Here is a 16,051-nt window from a genome sequence, read left to right on the forward strand (position 1 = left end):
CACACTCAATGTTAGCATCTATGCAACCTCTTCCCAAAAAAAAACATTCTTCCTCCATTTCCTCATTGTTAAGTGTCTTAACTGACAATAAAAACATCTCTTCAGGTTTCACCTGTGTGTAGCCCCTGCTGTTATCCACCAATTGTCTGCCACCTTTTTTTTTTTTTTTTTTTTTTTTTACAAATAAATGAAAAGAAACCAGTCATTACTGTCAAGGAAGTCAAAATCCTGCTGTGAAAAGCTGTAGACAGTGCATGGCTATTTGGCTCAAAATACAACTATTTTTCAATGATGCATATTCATAATAGTGCACACTCCTTGAGTGTTTAAACCCACGATCATCTGCAGGGTGCTTCACACAATCTGTTTCCAGTGTGCCGCTGGAGTGGAAAGCACACCTCAACAACACTGCAGCAAAAATTTACACTAACTTTATTCCAAGAAGGTGGCATTATCTTGGCTTGAAGTGACTTTCCTTCATATCTATGCTGTCAAAAAAATGTCGAACAGCAATTAGGTTTACAAAAACATCCAGGAGTGATATTTGGTCTGTGTAACATAGGGTTGCTGGTGTCAATCTTCCCCTACACTGCAGCACACACAAATACCATCTCTGCAGCTTACAGTCCATGTTTGAGTCTACTTTGTGTTATTAGAAGTCAGGTCCTCACTCCACAGCGATGGAGCAATCTCAGTCAGGACAGCACAACCACTCCCTGCCCTTGTAAACTTAAAACTCATCTCCACAAGAAATACCTCATGTCCCAATGCTCCCACTTATATCACACCCACCTTTCTGCCACATCCTTCTGCTCCTGTCTAAATCTTTTCTTCCTCACTGTCAAGCTGTTCTTCCTGTAATTTCTTTTTGTAGAATTTTTAAGGCAGAGAAGTAGTGAAACAGCGTTTGGTTAGATCTATTATTAGGGCATTATCAGCCTGGATCTGAGCTAATTTCACTGCTGCCCTCATCATAATTTACTTTGGATAAGAGCAGGTTTTAAATACCTGTAATGTAAATGTAATAGTTTTGTAGTTTTGTAAGTGTAATAGTATGCTTTGGTAATATTTGTGTAGAGCAGTGCCAGTTACCAAGCAGAGCATTTAATGGATTAAAGTGGATTTTGATGGGAGTACTCACAAGGTTATTTCCTAAACTCTTTGAGGATATGAAGTATAATAATGATGCAGTTTTATGCTCAGTGCAGTTATACGGTACAAGCTGAAGCTTAACAATTAGGTTTTTGGATTCTACTGAATTCTTTCATGAACTTTTTGCAACCTCTAGTCTGTATATGGCTCTTTGCCTTAAAGTACTCCACCCAAAATCTATCTTTAGAGTTTCAAGTGCTCCCTTGCAGGCATCAAAGGCGGCTCTAACATGTTTGTGTTTTTTTTCTTCGCTAACAACAGCAGCAGCTTGAAGCTGTGTCAGTTACAACGGATTCCAAAGCTTTCACAGCCAGAAAAAAAGATCAAACATCCATAACATGTCTAAAACTATTCCTGCAGCATTAAACATTTCTCTACTGTCCATCCATATGCTCAGTGTTGTTCTGTTATGCTTTCGCCCTTCATGAAGCTCAGTATTTCCAACAAAACCAGTGTATTTATCAAGTAGAAGACTTTCTAATAAAATATTAACCAGCTGTATGGGGTGTCTGTGTCTACACTATTAAATGCTGCAGGTTATTTGTCCAGGTTATGAGATAACCGTCTCTGAGATCTTGGCCATCATACCAAAACAACGGAGGTGAACGGATTTTCAGACCTCAGTTTTCATATGGATTTTTCTTCAGTGGGTAATTGTAACCATGGAAATAGTGTAGTCATTGTTGTGTGTCTGTGGATTATCCATTCACCTTCTGTACTGGGCATTGACTTTGTATGCATTGCATCTTTTAAAATGCTTTTTCAATACTGTCAGCAGTGTGATTTTTATTCTATTCACCCCCATTGTGTTGGTGTGGAGGAAGAAATGTCAAAGACAAATAAAACCAGAACTATCATCATTCATAAATACCACCAAGTCCTCCAAATTAAACAACAGAATATATTGTCAGTCCATTCCCTCCAAAATATTTTTTCTGATCTGAGTTTTCTGATGTGACACCGCTATGGTTAAGGTGTTGTTAGCTTCAGAGAGATATCAGGGTTTAGGTTAAAATAACAGCTTTGTAAAGATTGGGAAATATTGCAATTTGGTTTGAATAAAGTTAGCTCATGGAACTTTGTCATCATGATTACAATAGTAAAAGTAGTTTACTATTGTAGTTTAAAATCAAGAAATCATAGAATAAAGTTAACGATGTATTCTTGAAAGGCATTTGACAATTCATATCTACTGAACCATGACGAATAAGAGGGGTAGATACTGGTTACCATACTTTTTCAATAACACCATAATGGGATGTTTTGACTCAATGAAAATACCAAACACACTCAAAACACTGTGGGATTAAAAAAAAGAAAAAGAAGAAAGATATGGTCTCGTTTCAAGCTGCGTGGACTGAGATCTGAAGAACCATGAGTTATCACTGCAAGCTGAAGGTGGGAATATGATGAAGTAGGGAGCATTTTCATGATAAACATCATGCTCCTTAATAAAAGCTGACACACATTTGAATATCACTAGATGTCTGGATATCATGGGAGCAGAGCATCTATCTGAATACATATTTTTCAGCAGGAGACGGCATGGAAAAAGACAGCGGAAAGGCTCATACAAGTTAAAACTGGTTCAGTGTCTTCAGGATGAGACATTTAAAATAAACATCTTAGAAATGAAGGATACTCCTGGAGATTATTTCTTCATCTGCACTCAAAATAACCTCTTTTGTTAAATTAGTAATGACCCTGTAGTGAGCAGTGGTGTCCTTGTAGTTCATGATGAGAAAATGTGGTGACACCTTGTCAATGATAAATGCCAAACTTGAAAAGAAATGTAATAGCAAAGGAAATGTACACTTCTACAGCCTCGCGACAAGATGAGCAGAACCTCAGGAACTTTTTGCACCATATTCCTGTGATTTACTATGCTGCTTTAGGAATTTCTTTTTTTCATTTCATACTCAGTGTTATGGCTTCACTACTATTCCGTATATGTGAAGCTATCTGCTTTCATCTTCCTGCACCACCTCTCCTGTCCCCCCAGAAACCCTGACTGGCTTTAAAACCCCCCCCCAAAAAAGACAACACCCTAATATTTCCCACTGCATTCATTTCACATTTCCTCAGTATTTTGCGATAATAAAACCCTTCACATCAAAGAACAGACTTACTTTTAGGTAAAGCTGAGTTTCCTCTTTTGCTGCCCAGAGCAGAGAGTTGAAGCAGTGCAGACAATTGGTATAGAGCTTCCATTGTATGCGTATCATCTCACATTGTATGCTGCCTGAAAAGGGAAGCACATTTCCTGTCCTTTCCACAGAAGTGCTATACCATTTTCAGACAATCCTAAACCAACTTGTAGAGAAAGAGAAGCAGGAAACATCATTGCCACTATCTTTCAGCCTCCAAACAAACAAGAGTGATTGAATTTTTGATTGTGTTTCACAACAGAAAACTGGTAAAGTCAGTTTTAGCCTCTTCCAGACGTGCACCTTGTTACGTAAATGTGTTTGCAATTTTTCATGCTGCTTTGAATAAAGGTCACAACAGCAATCTGTGTTAAACCTACAACAATAATAATCACACCATTAGTCTCTAAGCTCAAGTTTCATCCATAAAACTGCCTACAGTTTGAATATCTTGCATAATGCTTTACATACAATATGTGAGCTAATGGGAATTAAACGAGAGTCACAACCTTATGTCTTGTCATTTTAAATCGTGCTCAGGCGTTGTTGGACTGAAGGCAATACAATACCAGAATAGTATTTTCTGTCTAAGAATTTATGACAATGATGAGAAGCTTTATTAGGCGATCTACATGGTTGATTAGACTAGTGGAATTGATGGGATGGGATGAAGATGAGAAAATTATTGTTAAAAAACCTTAGAACAGATTGTTTTAAATTTTGGTAGATCCTAGAACAGAAACAGCACGAATAGTCACAAGAAAACATAGTATATATCTAAATGGGCTTATTTATTACAGCTCAAACATAGTAGCATCAGCTACCATTCATCTTTGTAGTGTTATAGGAGTGACAGGCGTTGTGACACGCCCCCTTGATTTACTGATAATTGGGGCTAAATTCATTCAGGCCACAGGTCACTGAATTTTTGACCAATGACAGCGGATGTACAGAATAACGGTACATACAGTGAGGTGCTACTTGTCTGAGAGTGGGTAGGGGGAAGTGAGCAAATGAGGCAATGGCAGGTGATAGCGTGTGAATGAGGTGTATTATTTACTTTATCATTCATTCTATGTCAGTCTTTGGAGGAAAAACTGGAAGTGAAGAGACTGAGGACACATCGTCCAAACAGCGTTCGAATGACACAAAAAGAAGGTTTCCCATGCTTGCTTTTTGAAGGAGACATGGTTTGGACACAAAAAGGAATTATGGATTTGAAATATTTATCCAACAAAATTAGGAAACATGAATGCAGTCACATGGAATGGAAACAGCATAAAGTTATTAATGTTGGGTAAAGTTAACATTGCCTGTCAACTTGATGAGGGCCACCGCATCGCTATATACAACAAGGTGGTAAAGAAAAACAGGCGTTCAAAATCACAGATTGTGAGACTGTATTCATTTTTGTGGGGTACATGAGGGCAGTGGGGGACCGATAAATTTCCGACTTGATGACAAGTTTTCTGTTTTATAGATTTTTAGCCTGTTAGCTGATCATCTGGCAAACAGACAGTTTGCAATGCACACATCTCAAATTAGCCAAAATGCTTCATTGTTAGCTTACTGTTTATGGACAAAAACTGGCTGATGAATTGCAGGGTTAGGGTTAGCATCATTTGTGACTGTGCAAGCTGATGAAACAACGATGCAGTGGGTGTAAGCTCAGGTACGTGACTGAAGGTTCTGTTATGGAGAGATTTTTCTGTTTCTACCCTTTAGAGGACAGAACTGCAGTTCGAAAAACTTCTGAGGAGAAGCTCGCAGCATAAGAATTGATTTGAAGAATTGATAAGAAACTGATTGCACAGACAATGGGACAGTTATAATGAGCGGCCCATCATCAGGCTTGCAGATGAGGTTAAAAAAAACGTTCCCTCACACACTTTGTGCACTGCTAGGCCCATCAGTTAAACCTTATCATGCAGCAGACCTGCTCATCTCTCGCACCTGTCAAAATATTTTTTGCCAACATCTCAGCTTTTGCAGCATTTTTCTTAAAGTCCCCCAAGAGAACTGCAGTCCTTGATGATGTGGATAATGTGGCAGAAGGATTCCAGTGTCAGGACAAAGAAGGGGAACTTTAAAAGCCGCACTGTCCACACCGTGTTTGAACATCCAGACACTTTGAAACAGTGTTCTGACAAAATCCGGGAGGATCAGTCTTTGGACAGCATGTCAATCCAACAAGCTCATGGCCTGTTGGCATTGCTGGGGGATGTGAACTTTCTTTTCTTTTTTATCTTTTTTCCAATCTGCCCTTAATGCATGTTGATATTCTATACAGCATTCTTCAAAAGCGACTCATGGATTCTCTCAAAACTAGACAGACCCTGGAGACTTCTTCCTGCTCCACAGCTGAACTGGAGGACAACCTGACCACAGATGATACCCAGCCACATCCAGATGCAGACACAGCTGTAGCTGCAGCTGGATGTGGCAGCCTGGTAATGTGTTAGTAGCCACACACTGCTGAGAAATAAAGACAGAGATGCCCGAAGTCTGAAATGTTACTTAGGCTACTACTAAGAAGATCAAATTATTTATCTAAATTTTTCTCTCTGAAGGCAATGGCTACGCTGACAAGTGAGCCGGACTTTATCCGAAAATCACCAAACTTCAATGACATGATAATTAACCTGTTTGTGTCCCAGAAAGGTTGTTGATGTAAGTTTCTATTCAAATAAGGTAGAGCCAAGCCTATCAACCTCTTAAAAAACCCCATCACACACGTTTCCCATAGCTTTCCTGTCTATGTATTGCCTGTCTCTCTTCTTGTTATTTTTGCTGGGGTTATCAAATTATTTGGGACATAATGTTTGACACAATGTGTTGCCGTACCTATTGGCAGTCATTACAGCTGGAACATGTTTTGTAGTGCATCCCTAGCTGGACCAAAAAGTTCTGTGAGTGGACCCTTTTCTGAAATTGTCGGCTACATGACAAAACATTCTGTTCTATATAGTGAAATTGTTTGACTGATACTGGGCTTTTGGGGCCGATGCGGATACTGATATTAAGGAGTAAAAAAATTCAAATATATGGATATTGGAATCATCTTATATACAGAATATATACATAAAGCATCCACTCAAAAACATGTGACAAAAATATGTAATGGAGGTATGTTATTTTACAATTTATCAATAAACTTTATTTAATAAATATAAATAAAAAACAGCAAAAATACATGTACCTATATATGAGAAAGGAAAAGGAAAGAAAAAGGATCAAATATAAATAAAATGCTGCACGTTTATAAAAATAAAGAAAAAATATCGGTCAACATATATGCCAATACTTGTATGTTTATGATAGCCCAATATCAGCCAATAATATTGGCTGATCGATATCAATTGGGCTCCACTGTGTATACAGAGTTGGATATATCTTATTACTCTTTTCTGTAGACCTCCATTGTTGTCCAGAAACTATGAAAATTAGGTCAGTGAGTCATGCCATTGCAATGGGTGATAGGTTCCTTCACTCAGAGTATTGGCACATTAGTTTGTTTAGAAATGGCTCATCTTTCTTGAAATCATAATTTATGATGCAACCCCTTCCCTTCTTACACAAGGTGCCAAACAGTAAAGGCATTATGAACCTATCAATAAAAGTCCTGCCATGTTTAAATAGTTATCATGGGACGGTTACATAATAGAGTCCGAGTCAAAAATACATCACTTTAACAGATCGATGAAGGAGCAGTGTTACAGATTCATCTCTGAAAAGGGCTATACTGATACTAAGAATAACCCCTTCCTAAACTAGAGCTGAAATGACTAGTTTATTTATTGTCAACAGAAATTATCAACAGAAAACAAACTGTTTCTTTCTTCTAATAGGTGAAGATTTGCTGCTTTTCTTTGTATGTATGATAGTAAACTGAACATCAGTAAACTTCTGCTTGTATTCTGGGAACCTCAGTCATTGATTATTATTTGTCCTGAACAATGTTTACAACTAGATCTGTAAACTGATTAATGGGGCTATTCTTTCTGTCTTTAGATTTATTTATTTATTTTAATGCTGTGAGTGCCACAAACTAAATTCCATTCACCTACACAGTATTATGTTTTTGTAATTTAACACTAATTTGTAATAGTTATAGTAATTGCATAGTAATTTAAACTCACTATTATGGGACTTTTCCATTATACAATTTTAGCACTACTCGACTCTACTCGGTTTCGGTACCAGGCACGTCGTTTTTCATTACTTCATAGTACCTCCTCAACGTGGGCGGGGTCGTCATAGCAGGCTGCGTAACACTGCTGTGACTTCGTTTTATACGCGACACATAAACGATGGAGGACATGGAGGCGATGGTGTACTTGCTGCTCAGTCTGTGGCTTTTTGTTACACACAAAGCAAGAGAAGAGAGCCAAATCGCTGTAACGCTGTATTTGAAAATGGTGGGTTTGATTTTTGTGTCGGACGTTGTGCTCATGACTCGTCCAGTGACCAATCAGTGGACGGCAGTCTGTTGACGTCACATTTTAGTATCAGCTCAGCTTGCTTGGAACCTCGCCAGAGCGAGTACCAAAAAAGCACCAGGTACCAGGTACTATCAAGCAGAGTAGTGCTAGAACTGTATAATGGAAAAGCCCCATTAGTGTGATGTTTGAAATGATGCCAGGCTGCCAGTAGTGAGGGTAAACATTTTACATGCCCATCTACCCCCACATCCTCCACCCTTTTCATTTTCACTGGCCCTCACTTGGCTCTGAACGTTGCCCTTGAACATAAATTGCTAGTGAAGAATAAATGCATATCAATGTAATTTGTAGGAGACAGGGCTGCAGTAATCCATACAGCAGCCATGTGAAGATTCATAGTCTTGAATTATTAACGTCACACTTACCATCACATCCTGTCTAAAAACATGGACTTAGAAGAGTGGCTATACTAATGGCTGTTTTATTGGTTGTTTATCAGGAACTGTTTACTAGCTTTCTTCTTCTTCTGTTTAATACTTTATATTCTCAAAGGCCACCACAAATGTGTCAATGTGTTAGATTTTTTATTGGCAGAAATATTAGTCTTTCTGACATCAGGAAAATAAAACCAAATTTTTGGGAATTTAACAAGCTAAGATCATCTGCCACCCACTTGTAGTGTAAAGCTACACCAGACTTTATGTGAACTTTTATGTTTTCTTCAAAAATGTTGCTGTGATTGCTAGACTGACTACTTACACAAGCAACACTAAATAACTTTCAAGGGGACCTATTATGCTCATTTCTACCTCGATATTTTTATTCTGGGACTCCACTAGAGTAGCTTTGCATGACTGACTGTTAAAAAACCCCCCTCTTTATTTACTTATTACTGGCTCTTTATGCAGCCCCCCAGTTCTGCCTCTGTCTCTTAACAGGCAATTAAGAGACAGAGGTTTCTGTCTTTTTAAGATGAAGAATTTACAGGAAATGAAACATGTTCCTCACTAAAATAACAGAGCTAAAAAGCAGTTGACAAAACAAGATGTGGAGATATTTGGAGCTCTTTGCACCGCTGATCAGTTAGAAACAATACAGGGAGGAATAGTACAAGCAGAAACAGCCATAGTGATGATGATGTTTGAGAGCAAAACAACTAAACAACGTACTTTTCTTTGCCCTGCTGTGTAATGGAAAAACACTCGGCAAGACTACCCCTAAAACAATAGAAAATTGTCATAATGTTAGCAGAGCTTGTGTGCTGTGCAAGGAGCAGATGACCATATAAAGAAATCCGTCATGTGCTGATGTGGTGGGGAAATCCCACCAGTTGCAACCACTTGAGAGGTGCTTATTACCAAATAAAAGCCTGCAGTCTGAACATAGACAAACACAGTTTTGTTGTGTGGAAATGAAATTGAACCCACTGAGAACAAAAATGCCTTTTTGACCACAAACATGATATATGTTGTTAATCTAAATACTTTCCTTCCTCCTCACAATTGTTATCAGCACAAAAATCTGAACTTTCTTTTCTGCACACCTTCTGGGATGAAAAAGTCACACAACCATATTCTAGTGTGTTGAAGCAAGTTCTCAATCTACACAATAGGCTTTTATTAAGCCAATCAAAGCAAAAATCAACTAGAATAAGAATTAACTTGTTTCCTATCATGATAACAAAGCGCTCCATTAAGAAAAAGAAGCCTGAAAAAGCAACCAAAACCCAATGCAGCAGGTTTGCCATCTACAGTATCTGTCAAATCTGATCCCTCCTCTCCATGGGGAGCCATAAGCTTTAGTATTCACTCTCTGCTACTGAATCCATCCATAGGGTGTCTTAATACTCGAGCTACTACTGCACACTGCTGCAGCCATGCTTCCTTCAACATCCCCCAGTTCTCCTATATCACTCCCTTCCTTTTCCTGGCAATGAGACTGTAAAGGGCTCTTTGCGCTTACTCTCAATCATCTCCCCACACACGTTAATTAACGCAGCTACAGTAAGCATCACCATTTCCATGTATTAAAGTAAACTCAAGACCCACTTTGTGACTAATTATTAAAGACCCCTCCAGATATGTTTTATGACAATATTAAATAATAATTTGTGTCTGATATGTTTTTTCCTGAACCACTTTTTCAAGAGCTTCAACAGATGGGAACCTGTGCAAACTCCATCTGCTGTTAAAGACTGTGAGATTGAAAGCTGCTGAAAGAAGTAAGTACACCTTGAGTCAAGATTATTAATTTATAATGCTAAATTATATAACTGTATAGTAAAATAAAGACTTTCTGTAGTAATTTCTAGTAACTGTATTCATTGTTGGACTTGATTTGAGTATGAGTTTTTCTGGTTGTACTTCAGGGCTACATTGCTATTCACATGACTCTGTCAGACAAAATACTTTCTCATTGATTGTCCTGTTGGTTAGAGATTACGCAGTGGGGTTCAATAGATTTTCATCAGCACATGGGTCATGAAACTCAGTCAGTGCTGTTCTGCAGTTGCAGACTGAGTCATTACAGAACATTACAGGACAACATTTTACTCTATACTCTATGATTAGACAGAACTCTAAACCTTTTGTACCATTCCTGTGATGGAAAAAGTTGAAATTACAGTGTAGGGTGTGAATAACTGACACACATTTTTTATGCTGCAGTATTGATCAGGATAATGAGAAACAGCCAAGTTCTTAATTTATTCATTATCACTGGGTTTGCTTTGGCTTCATACATGTGAAATGTGCTTCACAAATAAAGTTTTCATATTATTACTAAAGAGAATGCTGTGAATTAGACACAGGGAAGGGAATTGCTGAGGCTTAGCTGGATTTATAGCTGATAGTAGATGCCTAAAATGCAGGTTGTATTCACTGTTTAATGCCAGATTTCTCCCATTAATATCACTGCAACACTAGGCAGATGTCTTCCATATCAAGATTTAATTATAATCCCCACAATAACTGTGTTTACAGTCCTTCATTCACATGATATGAGCAATGGTGGGAAAGTCTGTCCTATTTCATTACTTAATATGGGACTATTCCATGTAGTTGCAGTATTTATGTTGTTTATTAGAGAGCAGCAGTTGCAGTGAGCAGATGTGAGCAGATTGTTAGATACTGTATGTGTACCTGAAAAGGAGAAGATGCACGTAACTTGATTCATTCATCTTGGGGAATAGTCTGCAGCATTTTGTCGTTAATATCAGCAATTTCTACCTGCATCAGAAACTTTATTTATTTATCTAAAATGTATTTGGCAGGGACAGAACACATTAATAGCTCTGGTGTTCTTTGAGCCAGTGTTTTTTGATTTTTTTTTTTGAACAGTAAAAGGGTTGTGCAGGTCCTTGGGGAGAATATTCCAGTAGTGTGTAGAGAAAGCACAAACAGTCCTTGTGGTCCCTGCATAGCATCTCTGCATGTACTCCTTAATGCATACCTTTAAGCATTTTATACTGCTCTATTTTCTGAATGACTTGAAGTAATGAATGTTTTGCCCTCAATAGCGCTACCTTACACCTATATATAATACATTTCATTTGTTCAGAGCAACAGATAAAGATTCAGTGTTTTTAAAGTGTGGAGAAATTGTTTTGTAAATATATTATTGAGACTAATGTATCACTGTAAATAGCGGAAATCTACCTCATTTGCACGTGTCTCACTATTATTCATACAGTGTGCTAGAGATGTGCATAGGTGTTAAAAGAAGTTACTGGTGTTTGAGTCTGTTGTGGGGACTAGTCTGCAGCATCATTTGCAAAGGATGGTTTTCTTGTCTATGTCAGATTTTTCATATTCAAACTACATCCATGCATCAAAAGTAGCTCCTCTTTTACATGCAAGGTCCTTGTCTTGGCAGAGTCCCTCTCCTGCTCAGAAGTACCTCATTCAATAACTGATAGAGCATAATATGAAACGGCAGACTTTTTTCTGTCGTCACACAATATCATCATACTGCACAGTCCTTTTGGGTGCCATCTGTACTTTTCTCACTGCTATTTACATTATAGTCCTCAATGATCCTCATTTCTCAACCCAACCTTTCTGGCAGTGGTTGAGAGATATGATGTCTGTTCAGGTCTTCTTGTGATGCATTGTTCCCGGCTGGCTTCACTGGCACAGTACCAAGCATTCACAGGTGTTTTAGGAAATCATTTGTATTGTAATTCTGCTTCAAGGTCCTGCCCAATTTACTGTGTTCTACAGCACAGTCTCACTTGAAAGCACTTGACGGATCACCTTGCAAAAACTATAGTTAAGATTTCCCGCACATACATCTCTGTGTCTCAAAAGAACAAATCAACACATTGTGACTTGAAGTCTAAACAGCCACCCAGTGTTTGAGACAGTGGTGATGGGCCTGCGTCACCACTGTCTCAAGATTATCTATCAGTGATTCATTGCAGGACACCACAGATCTAATCAGCATAACCTCCCTGCAACTGTAGAGAAGAAAATGATTCAGAAGGTCTCTGCATGGTCATATGTAAAAGTTTAAAACATTTGAAAAGAGGTAAAAAGTAAAGCTACAGAGAGTGCAAAAAAAGCTGATAATTTCCTCTAAAATCACAGAACCCCTGTTTAGGAGAAAATTCATACAAATGTACTCCTAGAAATACAAGAAGCATAGGAAAAAGATTAACTTATGCCCTTTGTAATCGAAGTCTTGGTTAATTCAACAAAGGAGCTGATACACAACTTAATTTGTACAGAAGAGTGTTTTATGAAACCAACATATACTAAAAAATAAAATATACATTTGTTTTATTGTGCCTCATTAGAATGATTCTTGTATATCATGATAGAAATACGCAGCTTCAGTGTTGTGACCAAATGTAAACAGAGATCAGCGGTTCCTTTCACCCTAACACTACCCAGGACCCATCTCTTTCAAGCCTCAGCCAAAGCCTGTAGCTGTTGGCCTGGTTTGATTGTGTCTCTGAGGATCTGTCAGCAGCCAGTCTGCATGCTGGCAGGTGGTCTGGAGGCATGACCAATACGCTGCAGACAGGCAGAAAGACAGAAAGGCCCTACTGGGGCTCTATGGGACTGCTAATCTGGGGCCAAGTCAGGGTCCTCCAGTGTTGTCATTCTCTCTTTCACTGTGTCACCACTGTGTTTCTAAACTATTATTGAACTCTAAACTACATTAACCTCCAAGCAAGGGCAAGTTCCTGCAGTCCAACAAACCAAAGCAAGTAAACAACATGGAGTGTAAATCTGGGCTCTGAATTCAATCCTGACAAGAACCAAAATGATTCATCAAACTATTTCTACACAGTGCTGGGACTCTGGTCTATAATATATGTGATAAAATCATCACTGTGTCAAGCTATAAAGCAATCAGTGGGGCTATTATCAGGCCCAGGAATTCTAAAAGCATGTAATTTCTGGGGGAAAATGACTTACGGGACTAATCTCCCTTCTTTACTGATGATTGCATCTCTGCCATTAGTGAGGATGGGTTTTTTCACATTGGGCTTCCTGTCATAAGCTTGTCTCCACTTTCTTTCTCACAGTGCAATCCAGTCAGAGTGCAGCTGAAGAGGAGTTGTCCCTCGCTTCTCGCTGTTAGTGAACAGGCTGATAGCTGCATTAATGATCTTTGTACAGTAGATGTGTGCTATCATTAGCTATCCCTACGGAGGGCTGTTCTTTCACTGGCCCATCTGCTTATGGTACCACTGAGCTGAACGCACACAAACGAATTCCCGACTCCCAGTCAGAACCAATGATGGTGCATGAATTAAGAATAGCACTGAGAGAAATGACAAAAGCTGTCTGTCTGCTTTGAATGGTGTCAGCATTCACTTCACACATCAGTGCGAACAGTAACAATGACTTTGAGTCCTGAAACTCTTACATGTGCTTCAGTGGGATCATCAGGGGATGAAGGTGATCATTCAAACTTCAGAATGAATTATTGATTATTAATTCTGTACCTGCACAAGAGAGAGCGTGCCATAGTGTGTTCTGGTTACACTTGCTGAGGGATAATTTCCGTCGTTGTGTTCAGTTGTTCCTTTTTTGTTATCTCTGTTTAATGTTTTTGAAAGCAAAGGCTGGTAATATTCTACATGTTAGTTAGTATTAACAAATCTCATGAAAAGGCCAAACCCAACATTGAATTGATCCTATTATTAACCTCAACCTGCATTACCATTAACATGGGCGCTGTAGTTTATTTTGAGTCAATCACATTCCTGCTCCTGTGAATACTTGCTAGCGGACAAAATGTGTAGTAATCCACAGCTGAAAACAGTCTACAGTGCCCAGCTCTTTCAGAATATTGTTTATCTTTTGTTTTGTTTTCTTAAGAGGGGGGCATATGCAAATTTCAAGGTCTGTATTTATATTCTGGGGCTCTAGGATATCTTTTAATGATTTACAATTCAAAAACCTCCTTATTTATCTTAAACAGACAGTTTTAGCTCCTGTCTCTTTAAGGCCCCCACCCATTGAGCCCACTCTGTTCTGATTGGTTAGCTTCTGGACACTGCTCTTTAACAGACTGTTGGCTCTGAAGGCTCAATAAACAAGTAGTAGTCCTATTTTGCATCTTTTTCCTGCTCTCTACTGGAAATCTAAACTTCTAAATATATCCGTACATGTTCAAGCCTGAATCTCATCCAAAATATAAGAGTGGACAAGGTGAACATTTTTTGCAACCTAGATTGTGGAATGAGTGAACTGACATCAGTTTAAGGAGGAGGTAAAGATGACATCACAAACAAAGAGCTCAGAGCAGTCTGAAGCCTGGGCTTTTGAGTCGAAGGCAGCATTATTACATACATTCACCTCAAGTTTTGGAAATTTTTGCCATGTTTAACATAGATATCCAACATCATAACAATATGAAAATAGAATAAATAATGATATGTCCTGTTTAAAGTATTCATTACCCATTTTTAAAGGGTTAGGTCTTTAAAAGAAACAAACAAGCTAGTCCCACAGAAAAATATTGAGAGACATTACACTTTTCTTGTCTGTTCTCTTCAATTTAAAGCTACCCTTACCGTTGTTACATTTTTACACATTTTTTTGTTTAGGTTAAAATGCTATTAATAAGGTAATGGCACTCTAAAATGTTAGAGAGATCCACCAGGCATAGAATCTAATCATTATTCCATTCTCATAATATTCTGCGAAAACTTTGACCAATCATATAGTGGAGGGGAAGGGAGTGCGGGGGGTGGGACATAGGAGTGAGGAGGGGTGGTTGCTGTTCAAGTTTTTTCAAAGTGCTGTGTGAAATGCAAGAAAGGTAAGAGTCGCTTTGCAAATGTCAGTGTCTCAGCTCCATTTACTAGCTGATACCCCAACCTCTGCACAGTTTATACATTCACAAACAACATTGCTAAAAGCCAAATGACACTTTTACACTGAGTTTAGTACTCTACATAAAGGAGGAGAGTGAGGCTTTCTGTGACCTTCCTCCCAACAACCATAAAGTGTCATTATCATAGTTAATTTTCTGCACATTACTTGGTTGAACAATGGCCCATGGCCAAAGGGATTCATATCATTACTCACCCTTATGCCCAGTTCCACATTTTCTCCCCCGTACACCTCCATCCCTTCATCCAGCAAACCAATCTCCTCAAAGTACAGCCTATCCACCACAAAGCAACCAATCAGGGCAGGACTCCTGAGGAATTAAAGAAGATGAAGATCATATTTGTTTATCTGTTGCTGTCTACTGGACAGGTAATGTAAGCTTAGCTCAGTTGCCATAGTGACAGCATTGACTAGAGGAGAAATGTGACCTCGGACCATATCAAATGTCATCTCCCTTTTATGGAGATGTTTACGTAATGTAGGTTAAAAAAATATGTTGAATAAATAAATACTATTTAATCATTTGATTTTAGCTATCAGGATGCACTCTTCACTTACTGGATGGGAGCGCTCTTGTTGCCCTTGTGCCACCAGGTCTTGGGTGGGTTGAGGTAGCGACACCAAAGCTCCCAGTCAAAGCCCTGGGCAGACAGCGGATACTCTTCAATCTCGAACGTGTCGTACTTGATGTTATCAAATGAAGGGGAAATTATGCGGGTTCTGTCTTCTTTAATTCTCTGGAGAATGGGTTCAGCCCTTTAAATATGCAGAGAGAAAGTAATTCTGCTGTGAGTATTTGTTTTGACAAGCTTCCTCCATTACCTTTGCGATCATGGTTGTCATGTAAGGGGCCTTTTGTAAAAAAAAAAAAAAACATATTCAAGAGATGAATTCACTTACATTTTTTATGACTAAGAAAGTGTTATTGTCTTCTGATAAATAGGTGGAAATGACTTCA

The 16,051-nt window shown here is 38.6% G+C and overlaps 1 protein-coding gene across 1 annotated transcript in view; it reads right to left on the reverse strand.

The window, feature by feature from the left end:
* The window catches only part of galnt18b (UDP-N-acetyl-alpha-D-galactosamine:polypeptide N-acetylgalactosaminyltransferase 18b), a 96,746-nt gene that overhangs the window by 16,551 nt on the left and 64,144 nt on the right, over positions 1-16,051 (reverse strand). Inside the window, exons 5-6 of the mRNA XM_062422943.1 lie at positions 15,652-15,849; positions 15,289-15,403 (exon numbers count right to left, since the gene is read on the reverse strand). Coding sequence (XP_062278927.1) covers positions 15,289-15,403; positions 15,652-15,849 — 313 coding nt within the window. The remainder of the gene's footprint in view (positions 1-15,288; positions 15,404-15,651; positions 15,850-16,051) is intronic.

Source organism: Scomber scombrus, chromosome 1, assembly GCF_963691925.1.
Source record: "Scomber scombrus chromosome 1, fScoSco1.1, whole genome shotgun sequence".
Classification (NCBI taxonomy): Eukaryota; Metazoa; Chordata; class Actinopteri; order Scombriformes; family Scombridae; genus Scomber; species Scomber scombrus.